This window comes from Poeciliopsis prolifica, unplaced genomic scaffold (genome assembly GCF_027474105.1).
Source record: "Poeciliopsis prolifica strain line A6 unplaced genomic scaffold, Auburn_PproV2 SCAFFOLD026, whole genome shotgun sequence".
Lineage (NCBI taxonomy): Eukaryota > Metazoa > Chordata > Actinopteri > Cyprinodontiformes > Poeciliidae > Poeciliopsis > Poeciliopsis prolifica.
In genome coordinates, this window is record NW_026562401.1 from 1,393,522 (window position 1) to 1,416,744 (window position 23,223).

Sequence of the window (23,223 nt, forward strand, 5' to 3'; positions counted from 1 at the left end):
TAAGGACAAACAGTAAATTAGCCTTCTATGAAACATTTTAATTTGCAATTTCCATTTCAGTGGTGTTAGTAAGAAGCCCTGGTCCTCTGGGCTCCATATCACTGCTTCTTTTTGAGAAGTCTGTTGACCTTGAAGTGTCCAGTCAGTGCGCTGCAATAATGAGTCACAGTGTGACTTTGTCAGAGGAACGGCTCATGACAAACTGAGAGGGGGAGACTCAAAGAGCAGTCCACCAGCTTTGTCCTTGTCTGTCCTCATTCCTGTTTTTTTTATGTATTTATTTTTTGGTTTGGTTTTTTTAGATGCTCTCACCTTCAGCATTCACCCTGCCTGACAGATACTGTTAGCTTAACCGGGACGGGCATGCACTGAGACAACAATGTGCAAGTCACATCAGACCGCTTCCAAACACCCAAAGCCTGTCTAAACAGCCACGATGTAAAAACATCAACTGTTGAGTGAATAGCATACAGTTACATTTGATGATAGCTGTGGTATTTAAGTCATAGTGGATGTTACATATGACTGCTGCTCAGAGCTTTTTCAAGCTTTAACAATTGGCCCAGTCCAGCGTGACGTCAGCTGTCCCTGTCCCCTGGGCAGGACGATGGACAGAGGTGCAGGTAGACCAGGCGCCCCATATATGGAAACCATTAGACCTTAATCCTGCCATCTGGGGTTCGATTCCTAGCCTAGGGATCTTTGCTCCCTGTTTCCCCACCTTCCTTTTCTGTTCATTTCCTCTCTGATTACTGTAAATACAGGGAACTACTCTTTATTAATTAAAACAGCAGGAGAAGATGATAAAGTTAATGGAAAGCCATAATGTTAAAAAAAGTTCAGGACACAGGGGACTTGTTTATATGATGATTTTAAATCCAACTTTTGCAGGCAACTGGTTAAGGAACTTGGCTTTATTCTTAAATAATTCAAAAGTCTGGAATAGTTAGAAAAAGTGAATAGAAGCCTAAGCAAGGGGTTTTATTTGCAAACCCAAACAATTAAAGATGAATAAAGTACTACTGAGGACCAAAAAGGTATGACAGGCAAGCAACAAAAAAAAACTGAATGACTATATAGAGAGGAGAATAATCACAGAGATCCTGTAGGTGGTTGATTAGAGACAGATACCTGGTGTGACAAAGAGGCAGGGAGCAAACCAAAATCATGTGAAACACATAGAGGGAAAGAACAAAGTGGAGTGCACAAGAAGAGCTGTTGAAGAAATTGGTCCCTATCTGAAATCAAGACAAATCTTCACCTAAGAAGAAAGAGAACCTTAAATAATGACATGAAATTATGATTATGATATTACAGATGCACAGTTTGCATGACCAAACAGTAGTTCTTTGAATCAGCTACTGACAGAGAATATTCAACCAAATAGAGGGTGGTATCCTTTTTGTTAAAATTAATAAAAATCACTTTTCTTTAAAACCCAGTCTAGGCAGAAAACTAGTATGTCCTATGTTGTTTTAATGTTGAATGGCTTATAAACTTTACTGCATTCATATCAAGTTAAATTATTTCTGAATAGGGCCAAGCCCCCATGTTTCCACATCCTATTGCTGCCCCTGCCACACAGATATTCCAGATTCCTCTTAGGATTTCTAAAGCCTTCCTGGAAATTTCACTGCTGTAACAGAAACATGGCTGTGGGGATTAATTTTATGATAAAATATCATCTCAATCTTTGTATCTGCTGGGGATTTGGACTTAAACCTTTTAATCTCAATCTGGAAACAGTCAGACCCGACCAGAAGGCTAATTTTGTAAAATGGACCACGAGGTGAAAGTTCACAGTCATTCATTGGACACTTTGTTTCAACAGCAATCGCCCTCTGATGACTGATGGGAATGAGAGAACAAATCAAAGCAGGATTTTGATAATCACAATATCAGTATTCCTTGAACTCTCTTCAGTTTGTGTGAGGCTACACCGACAACGCATGTTGTATTTCATTTGGATACATGGAGTTCAAAAGAACTGATGTGGCCATCAGTTTTCTAGCTCTTCATAAATTGGAATGGGATTCAGATCTGACTTTGACTGGGCCACATGACTATTCTTCTGAGCTTTAGCATTGTAGTTCAGGTTGTATTTTTTTAGGTCTGTTGTCCTGAACCCCAATCTGAAATCTTCTGCGAAATGTAAGAGGAGTTCTTACCGGATTGTCTTGTATGTTTGATCAGCTTCCCTATTCCTGCTGGAGAAAAACATCCTCATATCTCATCCTCATATTTTGTTTTGATCACAGTAAAATACTTTTGAGTTTGTGGTTGTAGCACAACAAAGCATGAAAAAGTTTATCTTCAAACGGTGAGTCATTATGCCTTTAAGTGCCATGCATTAAAACTCTGCTTACCACTGGTGAATTGGAAAGGCTCTGTTTCCTCTCACTGCCCATGCCTGATGTACAGTGTATCTTAATAGCAGAGATGCTACGAGGATGAGCTGGATTAATTGTAATCGATATCATAACGATGTTTAGCAGATGCATCACAATTACATATTTTCGTCCATCTGTGCCTGCAGGACAGCTGGGAAATCGTGGAGGGTTTGCGTGGGGGGGTCAGTAATGTCCTGGAGCCGCAGAAACAGGAGGGCTACATGCTGAAGAGGAGAAAGTGGCCCATGAAGGGTTGGCACAAGGTAAAATAAAACTATTTCAAGCTCCTTAAGTTTCTTTTCATATGCTACGCTTCCCTTTGGAGTTAATTATTTCCAGCCACAATGACTGAAGGTCAATTCAATTTTACATCTTTCCTTCACAGTTTTCACGTTGCTTTTCCAGTCCTGCTGACACGCCTCATGGGCGCTTCAAACTAATTGAATGAGCTTTTGCCGCAGATGATTCCACCCTTGGAAACCATCACATGTGACTGGGGTCAGCGCCTGTTTACACTCAGTCTGAAAGCTTTTCCTCAGAAGATAATGCTTAGATATCTTAGTGTTCCACTCAGATGCATTAGCTGATGGCCTGTTGGATACTATACTGCATTTAGTATTGACTTGAAGTTGGATTTCTGGGCTTTCACCAGTCTGATTCTCATGATGTACAATAAGAGCTATGACAATTACATTTCGTGGAAGAGAAAGAGTGACTGAGTGAGAGGAGGAGTAATAGAGGCAGGCGGACACAAGAGGAGAGTCCGAGATGACAAATATCTTGCTGTCGAAAAATTAATTACAGACATCATGAAGAGGTTTTTTCTGTCACTTTTACAGAGTTATGGCAGAGTCCCTGCTTTGCCGTCAGGAATACTCCACATCCCTCGAATACATCCCGTGTATTCACTGTCACTTTCTCTCCTTACAGAGATACTTCTTCCTGGACAAGGGGATCCTTAAATATGGCAAGGGCAGTGCTGATGTGAGTACATAATTATCATGTAGTGTTGCCAGATAATTGCCACATGTTGAGATATAAGAAACTCTCAATGTAAAGTTTATTGTTTCCCAAAGAAGCAAAAAAAAAAAAAAATCCAGAATATTTACATTCATAAAGTTTAATAATATTCATTAATATGTGTGGCTGTAATGTGACAAAATGTGGTAAAATTGAAGGAGATACTGTAAAGAACACTTTTTTCCCCTCTGTAAATTCTCTCTTGTACACTTGAGAATCTTCACATAAAAGTTCATAAACTCGTCTCAGCCTCTTTATCATTGCAATGAATTATTTTGTGTGTTTTACTTGTTCTAGTCACATTTGTTAAACCAGGCAGTAAGTCAGCCTCCATGAGCCGGTAATGGGATTACTCTTTCGTTCTGAAACTGGACATCATCCTGCAGCACTTGTGTAACAATCCATCAAATATGATTGTGATATTTTGTGCCGGTGCTGCCTCACAGATTGAGAAGGGGAAACTGCATGGCTGCATTGACGTGGGTCTCTCCGTGATGGCCATTAAGAAGAAAGCCAAATGTATTGATCTTGACGCTGAGGAGAATATCTATCACCTGAAGGTAAACCGGCAAGCCAATGAGTACAGTAACTCACCCAGGTGAACAAAATGGTTTCCTTTTCTTTTTTTTTTCTTTTAGATTCCTTAACAGTAAAAAGACTTGCTTGTATTTATTGTCTTGGTTGTGAGAGGAAATGTTGGCTGATAACTTCCTGCAGGTGTTTCCACCTCCTTGACCTCGTGTTTAATTCTGATGGCAGATTAAGTCACAGGAGCTGTTTGACGAATGGGTGTCCAAGCTGCGCCACCATCGGCTCTATCGGCAGAATGAGATTGCCATGTGTGCCAACGAGAAACCCTTCTTCTACCCCATGTACCCCTCCCCCAACTCCCCTGGCATAGCTGAGGGACCCTCCTTGAGGAAGGTGCACCTGAACACTACATAGCATGCAATTAGACTCATATTGACAAGTTAATGTAGAGCAGTGGTTCCCAAAGTGTGGGGCGCGCCCCCTAGAGGGGGCACCATGCCATTGCAGGAGTGGGGGGGCAGGAAGCAGTTTGGATGAATGAAAAAACAAAAAACAGACATTTACACAAAAGTGTTTCACTGTAAAGATGTTTTGTTGCAACCTGAAGTGTGAAATAAACTTCAATGGAGTTTGAAAACAAAATATGTGTCGGTATATGTCTGGTTAAAGGATGTGTGTGCCCAGTTGATTTTTTTTTTTTTTTTTCTGTTTTGGAGGGGATTTTATTTTAATCCACAGGGGGGCCCAGCAAATCTTTGGAAACCACTGATGTAGAGAAAGATTTTCTAATGAGAGAAAGTTGTTCATGCAGTAATTTAGAGTTTGCTTGCTGCTGCAGGTCATGTCTATACGGAGGCAGTCCTCAGTGCATCCAGCATCAGGATTCCCTTTGAGCTCCAACAGCCAGGCAAAGGTAGCTGCCTGGCTCCAGTCATCAGAAGACATGGACAAATGCTCTAAAGGTGAGACTGTGACCGCTGACATAAGTGAACTTTGCAACACTCAAACAAGCTCCTAATTTCCCTGCTTAGCAGGAAACCACAAAATTACTGCATGTCAACGCAGTTTTTGAAATGCAAATGATGGTGAAACAACTCAGTTAATGCTCAGCTTTGAAGCACTGATGGCTCAGATCTCCGTTTCCTTTCTGTTCTAGTAATTATGATGTCTTGCAGCATTAACAATGGCTGATTAAACTTAGTGTTGAGTCAGTAAATAATTCAACAGAACAACCTCAGTTTCTTTTGCATTCTGTTACAAACTGCAGAGAAGGAAGCAAGTACAGTGAAATGAAATAAGATCTGGCTTGTGACTCCTGCCACTCCAGGTGATCTATTCTCCCCCGTGCAAAAAATTGTTTGCAATAATTGATAAATGCAGACAATTCAAGTACAATGCAAAGCAGTGGTTGTGCCAGTAAACCAATCATATTAATAAAATTGACCATTTCAGCAAGGAACATAGTTACACGTCTAGTCAGAATTATGCCAAAAGCTCGATATCTCAGAAATAGGACATTTTGCTTAAGGAGATTCAACCAGATATCATTGAGGATGTATGTATATATTTGAGGATTTTGTGGATTAGAGAAAATTCACAGTAACCTCAGGCATTTGTACATCTGAATCTCCTTAGCAATAATTTGCTGGATTTGTTCATAAAATGATTATTTCAAATAATTTGATAAAAGCCAAAAATTAGTATGAGATTAATGCCAGTGTAGATGATGCACAAATAATATATCTTGAGATCTGTTAAACTTCGTCTTAAAACTCCCCATATTGTCTTTAACACTAATGATGCTTATGTAAAATCTGACTTGCATATCAGATAAGACTGACTCAGTGGTGTAAATGAACAAAGGAAATCTGTAATTACAGCTGGAGTGTTTGTCTCAGGTTTCAGTCATTATAATTCTGTTGATGTGCTTTACAAAGTTAAGCATTTAGAAGATATGATTTAAATTAAGGAACCTTTTTGAAAACACTTCAAGATGCTTAGCAATGCTTTTGTTTTCACAATACCAAAACGTTACTAGAATATCCGGTGAGCAAAAACTCACTGGTATTGTTTTTGTTTGTTTTGACTTTACTTTTTTTTTCATGAACAATGATGTCCTTCTTTGAAAAACTAAACATGTGTACAAAGTCAGGAAACAATAAATTCCAAGGTTTGTAAAAATGTTTGTGATTGAAAGAAGATGACACTCAATGTGGCAAAAATGAACAATAATTTAATCTGCAGAGCATTGAAATAGCTCTTAATATCCATACAATAATTGATCACTATGTAAAGAGTCTTCAGGAAGTCAGACATGGGATATCTCTCCAACAATCGTTTATAAATGTTAAAAGTGAGCAATCAAAATGCTCTGCGTGACTTAATAAATGGTAAGAGTACATTTCACTTGACCTCCCTAAACGTTTCCAACTCATCCAAAATACATCAAGCAGGTTTTGTTGAAATTGTACATTAGAGGTTGGTTTGTTTGGTCACATTGTTTTGTTCCTGTTAGAAAAGATTACCACGTTTATACCACTTTTAAAAGTGGTATAAACCAAACCAGTGAATATCTTCCAGAGAGTATATGCTAAAGTGGTGACCTGTTTTGTCATTTTTGTTATTATTTCCTTTTATTAGACCTTGCGGAGTGTGAGGCCTACCTGCAGGAGCTGAACCACCTGATACAGAGCATGGAAGTCCTGCACCGCACTTATTCTGCTCCATCTATTCAAGCACTACAGGTCAGGCTGTTTGCTTTAACCATTTAAAACAGGTCTGATTGAAATGACTGCAATACGGCATGACTCATACTGTAAATCATATCCAAAATACCACGACTCGTAATGTATTTAAAATAACTTTCTTGTATTTTGTCAAGTTATCTGCTGCCAAATTTAAAATCTTTTTTCATTTCGCAAAGGTTATGGAATTGTCTTTTTCTTTTGAAAATAAACTTTGTCCTCATTAGATTTTTCTTCTGTCTTTACTAGGCATCCACATTGGACAGTCCCAAAAAAGAAAAGAGACTTCAAAGGAAATGGCGCAATAAAAACTACAATAAAGATGTCAAAACAACTCTGCAGGTAGCTAGAATGACAACAAAGTGTGACCAAGCTTGATATTTTCCTGGTGTGAGTTTGTGAAATAAAACCCATTTTCCCATTGCTATTACTGTAGGTACCCAGCTGCATCTCCTCTGGCTCGATCCGCCTTCATGCCTCCAACCCCAATCTCTCCACCGCTACACTCGGAAATGACAAAGTCGACCCCGAATCCCTGGATTCACAGTTTGACGTAGCAAAGCTGCAGGAGGACTTCTGCCGTGTTGCCACCAACTGTGAGTTAAAACTGCTGATTTATTTCACAGTGTGAAGAAATGCTCGAGGAAAGCTTGCTGTCGATCGTCACATCCTTTGGTCACTTTTGCCAAATCAGTCAGTCTTCTGTACCTGTTGGGTCTGGTTATTAGTTTTGTCCTGGTCTTAGTAAGAAGATCTTTGGATTGAAAGTCTATATAATAATGGCATAATTTTTCTTTCTTGTTAAAATAAACTCCTAAATTTATTCGAGGGCTCAGTGGATATTGTATTTGTATTTTAAATAACATAACATGTACATGGTGACGTCACAAATTTTAGCATAGTGCCCCTCAGTAATTACATATGTAATTTAAAGGGATTTAAAGACTTTTTGATTTAAAATAAATACACCAACCCCCTGAAATTAACCATTTACAGATCATTTTGACCTTTTGGTATGTAGACGTGCTGAAGAAAATTTTTGTAGATAAAATTGGGCATCAGGATAGAGAATATATGGGATTTAAACGACTTTAAATGAGGTGTTGTTTGGTGGTGCAGCATTTCAAAAATCAGTTATCTACAAGGATTTTTTTGCGGATAAACTGTTTTTAAGTTTTACAGAGAATGTTTTAGCAAAGACAACAACATCCACAGAACAGAGCCATAACTGTGAGATATTCATGACAACAGCTAGAATCGGTTTACCTTGACCTTGGTCCCAACTTTAATATTTTAGGATGGAAAATCCATATGATGAAAATGGAGTTGCATTGCAACTTTCAACCACATCTGGTGAGGTTGCGCATATACTCCCATAAACTTTCTAGTGCTATTGGCAATCGTGGTCAGAGGAGCAGGAAGCTGCTTTCAACTGTTATCATGATTTTGTCTTGAACATAGAAGTCTATAATGTTCTTACTGAGCACAGACAACTCTCTCCTTTACATCTGTTTCTGATCCGCGTTCAGCCACTTGGACACAAAAATGCCGGAATACAAAGGAGCTCATTTCTTTAAAACTGGCCAAATGTGGACTGCTTTGTGCACTGAGAGTACAGCATTCACTCCACCTACAAAGGCTGACGGTCCTTGACGCAACTAAGCTGTGTCCATTCCAGGTCTCTGCCTTTCCCTGCAGAGCTGTCAGATGAAGAATACTCGTACCAAATAACTACTTTTTTAAAAAATAGGCTCAGACTAAATGCCTGCAGACCTCAGTGATACTGTTCAAACTTAAACACAAAATTGGACATATCAGTGTAATGCAATGTCACTAATGAACCTTCCCCCACTGTTTTAGCATCACAATTGTATTTCTTTATTGTATGATAACTATTTCAACTGATTTTTGTTTACCATCGGGTCCTGACCCCTGATGTTGGACAAAATGTTGATTTTGTTTTCTGATAACGTATATGTATATATTACCTCTTAGGTTGCAAAACCAAAATATTGTTTTCCAAGAATAATCAATCCTGCCTAAGCCCAAGCTTTCTGCAGTCTTTGTAACATTATATTTAAATATTACTGCAGTTTTGCTCTCTTGTTATCCTCTTTAATTCAGCAAATGCACTGTGCCCTGTGGCTAACAAAGCAGGTTCTATTATCATCATGATTTAATGTAGGAAACTGCCATTTAAAAAGAAAGCCTCATCTTTTTTAAAGTTATTAAGTCAAGCTTCTGTTTGCAAACAATGACATTTTTCTATCATGTGGAAAAATAACTGATTGCCATGTCTGCTTTTTGTCCTTTTGGAGTCAGTTTCTGCTAAAGCAAGGCAGTGATTTGTAAGCTTTGTGTTGGAGAGGTGAGAGCAGTTAGACGATATCCACTGAGACCTGCCTTGTGCAATGACTGCTTTGAGAAGCAACCACTTGAATTTAGCAGTTTCATTAGATTTATCGCTGAACAGCGGTGCTGTTCCGTCTCAGAGGAGGACTACAAGTAGCTTCTTAGCATTTATAGAGAAATATGAAAATGAATATGAATATGCTGTGGTGCAAATCAGAAGAGATTTCTCCAAGAGAAACCTGTTGATTCATCTCTCTCAGAGACAGTTTTGAAAATCAGTGTTTTATTTTCTAAATACAGTTCTTCCACCAAAGTTATGACAATAGTTTCATCTAATAATCTTTTTTACGGAAATTGTGCATTTAAGTCAATCATTGATACTTAAATTGGTAGCATATGCTGATAACAGGTACAACACATTGACTAAAAACTGTGCATTTACTTTAAATATTAGCCTTAGACAAAGGAGGAAGTTTCATTTCAAATCATATTTGATTAAACTGAAATATGTTTTGTAGTTTGTTCTAAATTGAGAAACATTGATTTTACAGCACACAGCTGTATATTTAAAAAATGCAATATTGGTCTTCTTGATAGTTGTAAGAATGGAAATGGGATTTGTTAAAGGATGATGTACCAAGTATATTTTTTGCAACAAATTTAAAACAGACATAATCATACATGCGGCACTAATTTATCATTTTGTCAAGTTTGAACAAGAATTGATTTTTCATTGTATTTTTCAGCTGGGATCTTTCACCGTCACCACTATTTGTTGGAAGTGATGTAATACAATGGGATTCTTTAGCATGACTGCCAGATTGGTTACTTGCACAGTGTTTGGTGATGAAGTTTAACAATATATTTTTTGAAGTTTTACCTAAAAAAAATAAGAAGGATTTAAGAGTCGGTTGAAACCAAAAGTACAGCCTGGTCTTATATATGGGTGTCCAAGAGAGGTGTGTATTGGCTTTGTATTAGCTAGGTGGTCATGATATAATGAATGATGCATTTTTAAAAAATCAATAAAAGGATACATTTACAACTTAACATAACTCAACATTGTTTGAGGAAAGGATTACTCCGTCTAACAAGTAGTCACTAACCTCATGCATCATTATTCTTTGTTTGCAAAATAAGTTTGCAGACTTTTGAATGAGTATCCAAGTCATGCTCTTCAACCAAAAATACCCTGCACAGTGGGGAGTTACATGGTGAGACGTCGGGTTTAACTGAAGAAAATAATCCAATCTTCCTGTCTGACCAGCACACAGTCGTGAGATCATGTCAAAAACGGGTTAATCTTGGAATCTTTTCTCATTGCTTCAGTGCACACAACCATGAAATCAGTACTGAGCTCGCTAACATCAGAGAGGGAGAGACTGAAGCAGTGTCTGGATCACGACTCGTATCCCCCAACCTCACCCCAAGTCGTCAATCTGAAGAACACCCTGGCAGCGGTAGGTGAAGCGGTTGGTGATGTACTCTCTCAGCCAGCGGAAGTGGCTTTGGTGTTTCACCCTCTTTCTGCTTTCACACTCCCCCCTTCTCACGCTGCACGTCCTCCCACACCTCCTGTTAGACGTGACACATTGATGAGCCTTTTAGCGGGATTACTGTACAGCCTCCTAGTGTGGTGTCTGCCCACCCGAATAAGACCACATTCAACATTATTGTGTCCTGTGGCTGCTGCCTCCCACCTGGAGGCTTTTTCTGTTTTCTGTTTATAGCGTCAAATATTAGCACGCTATCAGTGAGTAAATGTGTTGGCACAAAGCACAAATAAATTCTGCGGTGGGGTAAGGAATGTTTTCATTCATTGGCCACATTAAAATGTTGGTGTTTATTGTGCCAACCTGTTTTTTTTGGGGGGGTGTTGTTTTTCCCTGATCCCTTCACATCTGTTGTAAACTAGTAGAGTGCAATAGATCTGCAAATTAAAGAAAAATGACATGTTGGAAACCAGTTTGTTTTCTAGTGTTTTCAACATAGTTTGGATTGGGTGCATAAACGTTGTTCACACCGATTATTTTTCCAGGCTTTAGCGCAGAACTCTGAGCTGAAAGAGCGCCTGAACAAGATTCATGCCGAGTCCCAGATCGTAGAGCCCTCACTAATAAATCTCCCTGCCTCTGTGCAGGTGGGTGCAGGAATGCAGTGACTTGGTTTCTACCCCATCCCATCATTATTACTACTATACCTTTTTTGAGTTTCACCCATATCAGTGAACTCCCTTACACTGAGACTCAGCCATAAAAATAAAAAATATAAGTTGCATGTTAAGTTTTTTTTTTTTCACCGTATACACATCGTTGCAGCTTGAAAAAAGACCTCAAACTCCCCATTGTCTACTAAAGTAAACCCTTTTGTTGTTTAACCAGGCATGCAGACAGTGAGAGTTGATTTTGTTCATTGTATACCTTGAAAATTATTGAAGGAACAAAAGGAAATGAGAGCACCTCTTTTGGGATCAAGTCCAGGTTAATTAACCAGTTTTAGAAATAATACAGAATAATACAGATCTATTCTCACTATCCCTCCTCACCTCTGTATAACACAAGTTTTATCATTATTATCCTATTTTGTTAAATTCAGACCATTTCATTCAAAAAATATGTTTCCTATTGTTGTCTACAATCAGAATCAAGCTTTTTGTTTTGCCAAGTACCTTCATGCATACAAGGAATTTGCTCTTGGTTACAATAGCTCACAGTGTACAGACTGACAACAATGCACAGTAGACACACACACAATCCTAACACACTCTCACACACAAAACCTTACATACCTGTAAACCTTTATAAAATGTAAAGTACATGTTTAAAAACAGCTAAATAAATACATTAAAATAATAGTGAGAAAAGTGTTCTACTGAGGATGGCAAAGTGTATTATAATGTCCAGATGTGACCAAAAAGAAAATGGTTATGAGTCAGACCACATTCATGATAGATTAATTTTGAACAATCTTTTTTATTTTCTTTCATTAAATATAGAAAAATAATGTTGCTTCCATGGAATATTAAAACGTCTGAAATGAGACAAAACTCTTGTGAGATCTTTGAGACGCAACACCAAAACTCCACTTCCCTGCAAAACAAAATCTGTGGAATCTGTGAATTATAATTTTACTAACCATTTCTGTTCGTAAAACTCCATGTCCTTCAACTTTTGCTTAATATTTTTTTCTATTTTATTCCAAAGAAGAAACCCAATCATATCATGAAGCATATTGTGCTAGACAATGCTTGATATCAGTGTTTTTCATTATCCTGCATGCCAAATATATACCTTCTTGCATATTTACTGTAAGACAGGACCCTCCATATTTATTGGCATCCTTGGTTAAGATGTGAAGTCGATGTATGGAACTTTTTTTGTCCTACTCATCCTTTTTTAACACAAGGCAAGTGGTTGTTTCTGAAATTTCCTGGTCTAATCTGACTAAATGGTTTTAGCTGAAGTCCCCGTAGAATTTTGAAAATTTCATGAAGGAAATCATTTTTTAACATGAAGATAGTACTTTTATCAAACATACAGAGTGAGGATCTGCTGCTGCAGCAGATGACTGTTTCACAAGGTTTCCCAGAAATGTCAATCAATGTGGAAGGTGTTGTGTATTCTAAACAACTGGAGCTTTGATTAGCTTTTTTTTCATTCTTGTTATGACTATGACTGTTGTTCCTTTCAGAAGCAGGATTCAGCAGAAGACCCTCATCCTCTTGTGCACCAAGTTTCCAATGAGAGCAGAGCTTCAGTTGCAGAGTCTTTGTCAGAGTTCTTTGATGCACAAGAGGTTCTCTTGTCAGCTAGCTCCTCTGAAAATGAGGTAAGTAATAATCCTGTGAAGTGTTGCACCTGACAGTCAGAGCTGGTAATGAAATGAGGATTACGTATGGCATTCAGAGACATTTTTTCTTGTTTACAGAAATATTTCGGTGTGTTGCAGCAGGTCTTCAGCAATAACTTATTTAAGATTTGAAGGGAAAAATAAATATACTGAAAATAAATATTAAAGAATGTTAACATTTGAAGTGATTCCCTCAAAATACTACTTCAACGCTACTTTTTACAGCAGTATATGCCAATTAGTGGTTATATTACACAGAGGAAAATGTGGGATTTTAATAAGCATCAACGCATTAAAAATTGTTCTAACATTGTTTCTGCTCTTCATACTTCATAATAAATAGCATAGCAGTTTGAGTGGCAGAAATGTGAAAATACAGGTTAATTACGTTCATCTAAAAATACAGCGAGGCGAGGTGCAGCTCTGTCACTGTGTGCTCAGAGAGCCTTCATCTCAACTTGTTAAAACCAGTGCTGACATGACAAGATGTTTGAAAGAGACCTGTCCACATCCTTTGTGCAAGTATGTCAGTTGTCTACCAGCTGAAGTCTCCATGTCCTTTTCCTTAGGTGTCAGATGATGACTCATACATCAGTGACATTAGTGACAACATTTCAATGGACAATTTCAGCAACGAGACAGAGAGTGAAAGACCTAACTCAGGTAATTTTCTCCTTGCAGGTCCGAAGATAAATTTGGTAAATGGCTTCTCCCTCTCAGAGAGCCTCTCTCCTACAAGCTTATCCATCTTATTCTTCCAATGCAGGTTCTGTGGAAGAAGGCTCTGTCCTTCGTACACGTAGATCCTGCCTGCCCACGCCCACCCCGACCAACAACACAATCAGCCTGTGGAACATCCTCCGAAACAATATAGGCAAAGACTTATCCAAGGTGACGATGCCTGTGCATCTTAACGAGCCCCTCAATGCCCTGCAGAGACTCTGTGAGGAGCTGGAGTACAGTGAGCTGCTGGACAGAGCTGCCATCACACAGGACCCCTTTGAACGAATGGTAAGGTAGAAAATTGGCTGTTTGCCCTTTTGCTTTGGGATTTGTTTTTTGTCTTGTGTTGACCATTTCCTAAAGAGGCAGTGTTATGTATTTTCTAGGCACATTTTATAACACAATCAAGTAACTATGTTACCTTCAAAATACTCCACATATCAAAACATATTTAAAAGAAATCTGACTATGTAAATTCAGAAAGTCATCACAACTTTGCGAGGTTTGTTAAGCCTTTAATATTGTTTAGTATGGTGTGATGAACTCAGCAAATGCACAGTTCCTCTAGGTTTTTGTTAATTGCAAAACTTGATTTGCAATTAGCCGGCAACTCCTTCAAACTCCTTTGAAGGTGAGGTAGAAGCTCAGCTTGGAAACTAAAGCTCTGAGGAGACGCTGCGTCCTCAAAGGCTGCACCTTTAAGAAAAAGTGCTCACTTTAAATATTCTTTGTCAGTCAGTAAGAATAGCACATATTTCTTGCATGTTTTTTTTTTTTTTTTTTTTTTTTACTTTTAAAGGAAGAAACTTTACATATTGAAATTTGCTTTTCTTGTGCGAGATCTGTACAACCAAAATCTGCGATTCCACTGAGTATTATGCATTATGGCGGAATTTTAAAAAATTGATTGTACTTGGAGAAATACATTCAGTCTGCTGTACAAAGCATGATAAATTATACAAGTACATGGAGAGTAGGCTGCCACAAGTTGTTGTGCAGACAAAAAAATATAAATGAGGAAAATCTATATTGAAGCACAAACAAATGCATAGAGAAAAATCCACTGAGACATCAACAAAGACTGTCTAACGAGTGTTTAGTCGCGTTAGTGAGGGAATGCGTGTTCTGACCTTAAACAATGAGGTGGAGCAGGCATCAGTGACTTTTCAGCTCCAGCATTTATTGCAGTATGTTGTTATCTGGTAATAATTTTGCACGATGTTAGTCGATACTAAGATAACATGAACAATATTTATAAGATAGTTTGAATCTTACATAAAGATCACCACACACACACACACACACACACACAGACACACACACACACAAGCAAATACACACACACACTTCTAACTGTTCTGGTTTCTGTTTGTGTAGATTTATATCGCCACATTTGTTGTGTCCGGATACGCAGCCAGCTACTACAGGACTGGAGGAAAACCTTTCAATCCTGTTCTGGGAGAGACGTATGAATGCGACCGTCCAGACAAAGGCTTTCGGTTTGTTGGTGAGCAGGTAGGATTGCTTTTGGTTCATTTGTCAGCTCTGCATACCACAATACGTGGACTGACTGACAAGTCTGAGGCAACCAGTCCTGCTTGAATGAGCAATATTATGTGTGTGACACATTAAAGACAAACGGTGTGTTTTTCTCTACGTCAGGTTAGTCATCACCCACCTATTTCAGCTTGCCATGCAGAATCTAAAAACTTTGTCTTCTGGCAAGGTATGTGTTTGTTTTTTTCTTTTTATTCATTCCCAACCTGCGTAGGATCGATGGTAATTTGCTAAACTGCTTTCATTAGATGTAAGATGTAAGAACAAATTCTGGGGAAAATCAATGGAGATTGTTCCTGTGGGTACCACTCATGTCACGCTACCAAGGTAAGTCTGTTTGCTTTGATTATCAAGCACTGGCCCAACCTTTTTTTTAATCCTGCAAAAAAATCCTGCAATAAATCCTAATGCAGATCTGACCATGTATTTTTCCTCTTCATTTTTGCTTTATTTTCACTTCGACCATTAGTCATAGTGCATTTAGGTTTGTTTAGGACATGTATTGGTTTTTAAAGCTGTGATTTCAATATAAATGTGTATAATAATGTTTACAATATGTAAAAATACCCAGGAAATAAATTAAGACAACCATTTTGTCACCTACAATACATGCGTAGAGAATAGCTGCAAATCTTTATGTGGACATTCTTGTACAAAAAGAGTCCAAGTGACAGTTGTAATAGCATTGTTGTGATTGCTCACTTTAGATTTGGGGATCACTATGAGTGGAACAAAGTGACATCCTGCATCCACAACATCCTCAGTGGTCAGCGCTGGATCGAGCACTATGGGGAGATCTCAATCAGAAACTCCAACAGCGATGTTTGCCAATGCAAGATCACTTTTATCAAGGTGATGGAAACACCTTTTTTTTTATTATTATGATTAACACTCCTCTGGTAACACATGTACATCATCAATATGTATTAAGAACATTTTTGTTTTACTATTTGTGTGTAAAGCTAAATGCTTGTAAATATGGTTTACAGTTCAAGAAGTTATAAATGTGATTTATTTATTTTTTGTCATCAGCCTAGCATTTTTATTGTTAATCACTTGAAAAACATTTGTGTGTTACACAAAGTAACTCATTTGCTTTTACAATCAAGAATGGCCATCCTAATTATAATATAAATCAGACATTCAGCTTTACTAATGCTTCCTTCAATACTTGTAATTCTTATAGAAAGTTTCAAAAGAACTCAAAAATAGTCATCCACCTTTGTGCCATCTAATAAATTACTTCAAACTACTTCATTTCTCTTTACTATGCTAGATATTCTCAAAACCAGTTATGAATGCTGTTGTCGAATGTGCACATGCACAACTGGTTCTTGGGACAATGATCACAAAAATCAGCAGAATGATTATATAAAACTAGAAAGGAATCCCAAAAATTAAATGTGATTTGAGATATTGCAAATAGTACAATGAACAAAATCAGGAACAGTCAGGCACAATCTTACTAACAAAAGTTATGTATGTATAATTCTACAAAGCTCTTTTTTGCATTTTCAAATCTTAATCTTGTAGTGGTTTGTTGCCTAGAGTGAAGGATACGAATGAAGTCAGCTCTTCTAAGTCTAAGTATCACAGTTGTCAATCAGAAAAAGGTTGACTGCTCCCTCCAGGTCCAGGGACAGTTTCTGCCTCAAGTAGAGACTCTGAAGTATCTTAGTGTTTTTCTCATGAGTGACAGCCGGGTGGAAGATGGATAGATGTGTAATGCCTCATTTGCAGTCCAGGCGGCGCATCAAAAAAGAACAGAATAAAAAATGAGAAGCTCTCAATTTGCTTGTGAGCGCACTCCTCCCTCTCAAATTTAACAGCAAAGGAAAACTTTTAATTTCCCATGCTTCCAAAACTTTGCCACTGTCAAAGAATACCAAACATCTTAATCACTTGCATGATAATTCATAGAAAATTAACACAAGTTCTGAAAAATGTTCCATGTTAAACTGCTTTGCTTGCAATTGTTTTAAATTATTAACACAAACATTTTAGAGCTAAAGAGGACCATTTGATTATGTAATGATATAATAGTGTTGCAACAGTGTTTAAGCTTTGGGAATGATGCCACTTCTGCTAGTCTAAAATATAATCCCGGTTCAGACATTAATATTATTATTCATAGCATCATTCTCTTTCATCATATGTTTGTCAGTAAATTGAATGTATTAGACTAGATTCTGTTTCTCTTTCATTACTTTCTGAACTAACCACACAGATGGTGCCTGTATCCTGCATTGCCCTGCATGTTTTTAATTGCTGATATACATCAGCCTGCCCTGATAAGAGGAGCAGGGTGATCCTTCTTGCTTGTGCCACTTGAAAGACGTCCTAAAGCTGTGCAGGATAGCAAGTCAGGACATGTCAGAACTCATTATGCATCCTCATTTCTCATCTCACACACTACATCCCTGCTGCTACTCACACCCACCCAAACACACACTTAAGTGGGCAGGAGGGGAGGATTGTTTACACAATAGTATTGTCTGCTGGCAGGAAGAGGACATTACCATGAGATGTCCATTTGCGGCCGTCGCTTATTGGTGCCTTTTCTTCCAGGCCAGATACTGGAACTCAAGCGTGAATGAGGTGGAGGGAGTCATTACGGATATCAAAGAAAAGGTCATCCACAGATTGTTTGGGAAGTGGCACGAAGCAGTTTACTGCGGAGACCCTCCGTCAGCTACCTGCATCTGGAGGGCAAGTATGTGTCTGCGTGCAATCAGCTCTTCTAGTAATTCTCCTGGTTAATGTGTCTCATTTCATTTCATTTCTGTGTAGGCCAGATGCCAATGAACTATGAGCAGTACTATGGCTTTACAAAGTTTGCAATTGAGCTAAATGAGCTGGAGCCCTCTTTGAAACAGCTACTGCCACCTACAGACACAAGACTACGAGTGGACCAGAGGTAAAGATGAAAATAAGATCGGCATATGCCTGCATATTAGCAATAATTTAATATTTCAGAGAGCTACTTTAGCAAATTTAATGTAAACCTAAAATTCAGTTTCTATTAGAATTTGAACAACACAAAGAAAACAAGACTTAATACAGAAATATTATTATATGACTATGTTATCATTTACACTTTTAAACAGACTGACTTCCATAAATGGTTATTGTTAAAAATAATGACCTTTTATCTCTGTCTTTAGCAAAGACAAAATGTCTCTACTAAAGACATTTAGCAAAGACTCACTATGTCATATTAATCATATTAATGAGAGGTTGAATGGAAGGAAAAGGTTTGGTTGAAAAGTGTGTGCAAACTAGAGATAACTGTGGTTTTGAGGGATTGTGAAGCAAAACTAGTCCAAGCTCTTGTCAAGGTTGGGTCAATACTTTAGAAGCCACCATAAGCAGACATATCCAGGACATGAGCTACATTTGCTGTTATTGTATTAAGTATTAAGCTGCTTCGTAGACTTCTTTTCAAACGAGTAAATTTCCCTTTTGTGGGCGGTAAATTCAGGTCCCTGAGTTTGTAGAAAGTGCAGAATCCAGGTTGCTTGAGATCCAGTGTGAGATTTCCATTGTTAATAATGACGTTAAGGGCACGTGTTGTACGACATATGGGAAAAAAAATAATCTATTTTCTAAACCTCTTTAAACGTAGTTTGTCTCATTTTAAATCTGTTTGATATTCTTTTTCTTTTTATATGCTATTTTTAACTTCCTTGTACTAACACTTTGAATTGTCTTTGCCTTACAGCGTAAAGAAAAACCTTTTTATAGGTGATCATTTTGATATCAAATATCCTTTTATTTGTAACATTCTAATTTTTGTGAAAATATTTTTTTTTAATTTTAGATTTTCATTTGCTGTCCTCAATAATGTTGACAGACAAAAATGCTTCAAATATATCTTTAACTTAATAAAAGTGAGTATATATAATATGTTTTAATTTAATTATTGAAATAAAAGAACAATTTAATAATATTTTACTAAGAATAGTTTAAAAGGATATATTTAAATGCTCAAAAGATAAAAATGCAATTTCACAATCAGGACTCTGAATTTTATGCTCTTGAGAGTCCAAAAAGCGTGATCTTCTTCTACACATACTCAAAAATAACCACAGCAAATCTGATAAAAATAGTAAGCAGGTTGAGCAAGCTAAGTTTAGCTCACATTTAAAAATGGGTGCTTCAGATGTAACACCTCTATCCTCAAGCCACACAAGAAACATTCATAGTTTAGCCATAAAAAAAAAAAGAAATGTCTCTAACTCTGCCCGTTCACATGATTGGTTCTCTGGTTGTATTATTAAATTATCTTACGGTAATGAGTCCCGAACAAAAAAATCAGAGTGGAGATTAAATCTGGAAATTGAACATAAACGTTGAACCACGTTTGCATGATGAAAGCGTGTGTCTCTGGCAGACTGCTGGAGGAGGGGAACCTGGAAGCAGCAGAAGAACAAAAGCAGAGGATTGAACAGCTGCAGAGAGACAGACGGAGAGTCCTGGAGGAGAACAATGTGTCACATCAGCCTAAATTCTTCAGGTAGCATGAGTAGATACACTTACAGTTCAAGCAAAAAACTTTCATTATTCTCTTTTCCCCTTTTTTAGTGTGTTCTGTGCTGAATAGATTATTTTGAGCAATAAAAGGTAAATGCATCTTTCTATTAGTGAAATCTAAACCAAGATGCTACTTAAATTCACTTGTGAGATGGGATTGTTTTATAACACAGTGGTAATGCTGGTGTTTCATTTTGTTTTCAGTCAACATTTTTCATCAAGTAAAAAGGCCTTAACAATGCAGGTAACTAACCTGATAATAGTAAATGAAAAAGGTCCACATGAATGAAATCCACTCTACCACTCAGGTATTTTATGGATCATTGACCAAACATAAGCCAGTTTTTTGCAGGTGAAGTAGGACTCCCTACATTTCTCTACAACACATTCAAGAGACACTACAGCCACCAACATAGCACCAAACTCAATATAAAGACAATCTCTGGCTCTTCTGTGATGCCATATAAAATAAGACAACTGAAACCCATTTATTTAGAAACAAGCTTGGTATTCAACAAACCTCAACGTCAGGTGACAGTCACTTGGTGTCAGATCCATGCACAAAAGGAAAGGATAGTTGTTGTTCTGGAGGAAGGCGCTGAAAAATTCTGTCTTGATGTAAGGCCTTTGAGATTTTTGCCCAGGTCAGTGGTTCAACTGTCATTGTTGCTTGCATCAAGTGCTTTTTCCAGCATAGCAAACACGAGAAACTGTTTCCATCTCATTGTTGAAATGTCAAGATACAGATATCAACTTATTGAAGTCTGAAAACGTGAGATGGGATTGCAATGCTGCATGATGTATAAGAAATCTTCACCCTTACTTGCTTTGTAGCATGTTGCTAGGAGCTCCTGACTGACTGCAGTGACGCAACAGAAGCAGGATGTGTTCTTAGATCACTTTTTCTGAGACATCTCAGACACACGGTGGATATTCTTTTGCAGAACTGGTCGTTCCGTCTGAATAATCACCAAACAGTCCAGCTCTACCACCCACTGCTTAACAAGATGTGAAATGTAGCTCATTACAATTTGCCATTGTCTTTTTTTGTTATGTTTGTTTGGGATTATTTTTTTGCAGTTTGTTTACATTTAATCACAATCAAAATTTGCAAAACATGTCATCAGATAAAAATTCTTATTATTTTTAATTATTTATTTATTTATTTTCTTGAGGATTCTGTAGCTGCAGGGAGCTACAGCACCCTTGCAGTCGCTACTGGGTAAAATAAAAATACAGAAAATAATTATTCCAAACCCCAAAAGTATAACATGCTTAGGATGCCTGAACGAAAGGTTTTTGTCCCAAAAGCCAAATAAAACCATTCATTAAAACAGATGTGATCTATCACTTCTTAGAGGAAGAGAAGGCTTGAGGCTCGTCCATGAAATAATAGAAACCATTAAAATTTGTTGTTTTTCTGACTCAGATCTGGCGTTTATTTTCAGTCTATTAATGTTTCACAATGAGAAGACTGGGGCTTTGGGAAGACCATTTCAGCAGCTTCACGTTAGCCTCATTCATCTAAATTAGTTTTTGGGATTATTGTCCTATTTAAACACTCAGGTTTAATAATCTGATCCAAACTATCACCCTCAGAGAAAAGGAAACTAATTTGGTATGGCATGTTCATGAACATGCCATGAAGTGCTAAGACTCAGAAAGCAGTGAACAGAAATAGAAGCCAGATGTATTCAGGAAAAGTGTTTTGTGAACAGACAAGACAAGATTCAGAATTATCCCAGAAGCTTTTTGGTGGTGAATAAAAATGTGTGGCTTCTCTGCATCTTGGTTAGTGACATTTAAAAACATACTAGTCTGGGTGTATGTATGTCGTGCTGTATGTAAAGTTTTGAAATCTCATCAAATTTAAAAATGTATTTTTGAAAATGTTCTAATAACCCAAAACAATATAATCCCCAAGTCAATAGCAATGAGTGTATGCAAAGTTTTCTTCTCAATGCATAGAACATAAATAATCCGCACAAAAAATGCTGACTCCCTTTGGGTACAGAATTTAAAAGAAATAAAACCCCTTGCCAGATTACAAATGTCTCTTTTGTGCATCATGCATCATGTCACAGTAACTAAAAGGTTGTGAGATAACTTTGTCATCATCATCATGTTCATGCGGCTCTGATTGGGACGTTATCTCCACAGGAAGTCAAAGGAGGACGCCTGGGTCAGCAACAGCACTTACTGGGAGCTGAGGAGAGACCCCGGGTTCTCCCACATCGAGTTTCCAGCACTGTGGTGACCTCAGAACACAGTTTCTACCCGCACAGCCTCCACTGTGACCCAGGCTGGTTCTGGCGATGTCCGTAGCCCACTCCTACCCATCCACATGCTGTTTTCTATATTACAGTCCATTCAAATGATTGCCTTAATAACAAGTGCTTATCTGTGTTGAGTAAATCTGTTCATGGAAGCATTGGGAGGGAATGTTGGTGTTGAAACTTTCACCTTTCACTTTCACTCATATATCTGCATCTTTTTATGTTACGGATTCTCAGAAAAGGGAAGCAACTTGGTAAAATCAATGAAAGAAAATGTCATTGTTTCCATAATTCCAGCTTGAAAATGCTGAATTTCTTAGTCCCTTAAGGTTGTGTCTTATAATGGACATTCTCTACCTCGGAGAAAAACGAGCCTTGCTATTTCAGTGATTGTGTGCACACATGTTTATTCGCCTAATGCCTTACTAGTTGTGCTTCTATTGTTTTTATTTAATTAAACTTTTGCGTTTGCTTTGCTGTTTTGTAAGGATATGCAACAACTGTTGAAATGACCTTCATTGTGCTGAGGGTATCTTCATGTCTCATAAAGTAATTACTTTATAGTTATTACTCTGTGAATGACTGTACGATATTATATGAGCAACGGTAGCCAACATTAATTCCAGTCTCTTGTCACCCATATTATCCATTGCACCATTTTGACACTGGGTTTGGAGTTAAAATAAAGTCCAAATCAATGTTCATAAAAGAGTAATAAAATATCAGTCGTTCCTGTTATTTGTCAAGTTATTTGTTTGTTGTTCCAGGCTGCAGAATAACTAAGTGCATTTAGTCATTCTTTATAGTGCCTTGTAAATAATTTATACACTTTAAACTTTCCCCTTTGCTCATTTATTACATTGTAGCCACAAATCTTAAGATATTTTATGTAACAGGCCAATACATTGTACTGTGTCAGAAAAGGATAAAAACAAGTTTTGGTTTTTTTGTTCGTTTTTTTTTAATTGCAATGGATGAGTTTTGTCTCAATTTATATTTAGAACCCTGCACCTTGATACCAATCAATAAAATCCAGTAAAAAAAATCCAGCTAAAGATTGAGGCAGGTGTTCTCTTTCCACCAGGACAATAACTCTAAACATACAGCCAGAGTATACTTCAAAGTTTTGATAGATGACTTTTAAAGAGTTATTTTGCAAAGAAGAAAGAAAAGAAGGTCAGTTCAATCCTGGTAGAAATATGTCATCAAACATTTGAATCTGAAATGGCCTTGTGAGTCTACAAAGCA

At 37.6% G+C, this 23,223-nt stretch overlaps 1 protein-coding gene across 3 annotated transcripts in view; it reads left to right on the top strand.

Annotated features, from left to right (window-relative positions):
- The window catches only part of osbpl3b (oxysterol binding protein-like 3b), a 37,767-nt gene extending 15,054 nt beyond the window's left edge, over nt 1–22,713 (top strand). For 2 of the 3 annotated variants that reach the window (XM_055048064.1, XM_055048065.1), the window contains exons 3-23: nt 2,537–2,653; nt 3,321–3,374; nt 3,857–3,970; nt 4,170–4,334; nt 4,780–4,903; nt 6,582–6,685; nt 6,935–7,027; nt 7,122–7,281; nt 10,367–10,497; nt 11,076–11,177; nt 12,728–12,865; nt 13,456–13,549; nt 13,653–13,897; nt 14,987–15,124; nt 15,272–15,335; nt 15,415–15,493; nt 15,874–16,018; nt 17,735–17,879; nt 17,957–18,083; nt 19,560–19,682; nt 21,860–22,713. In XM_055048064.1, coding sequence (XP_054904039.1) covers nt 2,537–2,653; nt 3,321–3,374; nt 3,857–3,970; nt 4,170–4,334; nt 4,780–4,903; nt 6,582–6,685; nt 6,935–7,027; nt 7,122–7,281; nt 10,367–10,497; nt 11,076–11,177; nt 12,728–12,865; nt 13,456–13,549; nt 13,653–13,897; nt 14,987–15,124; nt 15,272–15,335; nt 15,415–15,493; nt 15,874–16,018; nt 17,735–17,879; nt 17,957–18,083; nt 19,560–19,682; nt 21,860–21,956 — 2,559 coding nt within the window. In that variant the 3' untranslated portion in view covers nt 21,957–22,713. The remainder of the gene's footprint in view (nt 1–2,536; nt 2,654–3,320; nt 3,375–3,856; nt 3,971–4,169; nt 4,335–4,779; nt 4,904–6,581; nt 6,686–6,934; nt 7,028–7,121; nt 7,282–10,366; nt 10,498–11,075; nt 11,178–12,727; nt 12,866–13,455; nt 13,550–13,652; nt 13,898–14,986; nt 15,125–15,271; nt 15,336–15,414; nt 15,494–15,873; nt 16,019–17,734; nt 17,880–17,956; nt 18,084–19,559; nt 19,683–21,859) is intronic. The other variant, XM_055048066.1, reaches the window with a different exon arrangement.
- The last annotated feature ends 510 nt before the right edge of the window (nt 22,714–23,223 follow it).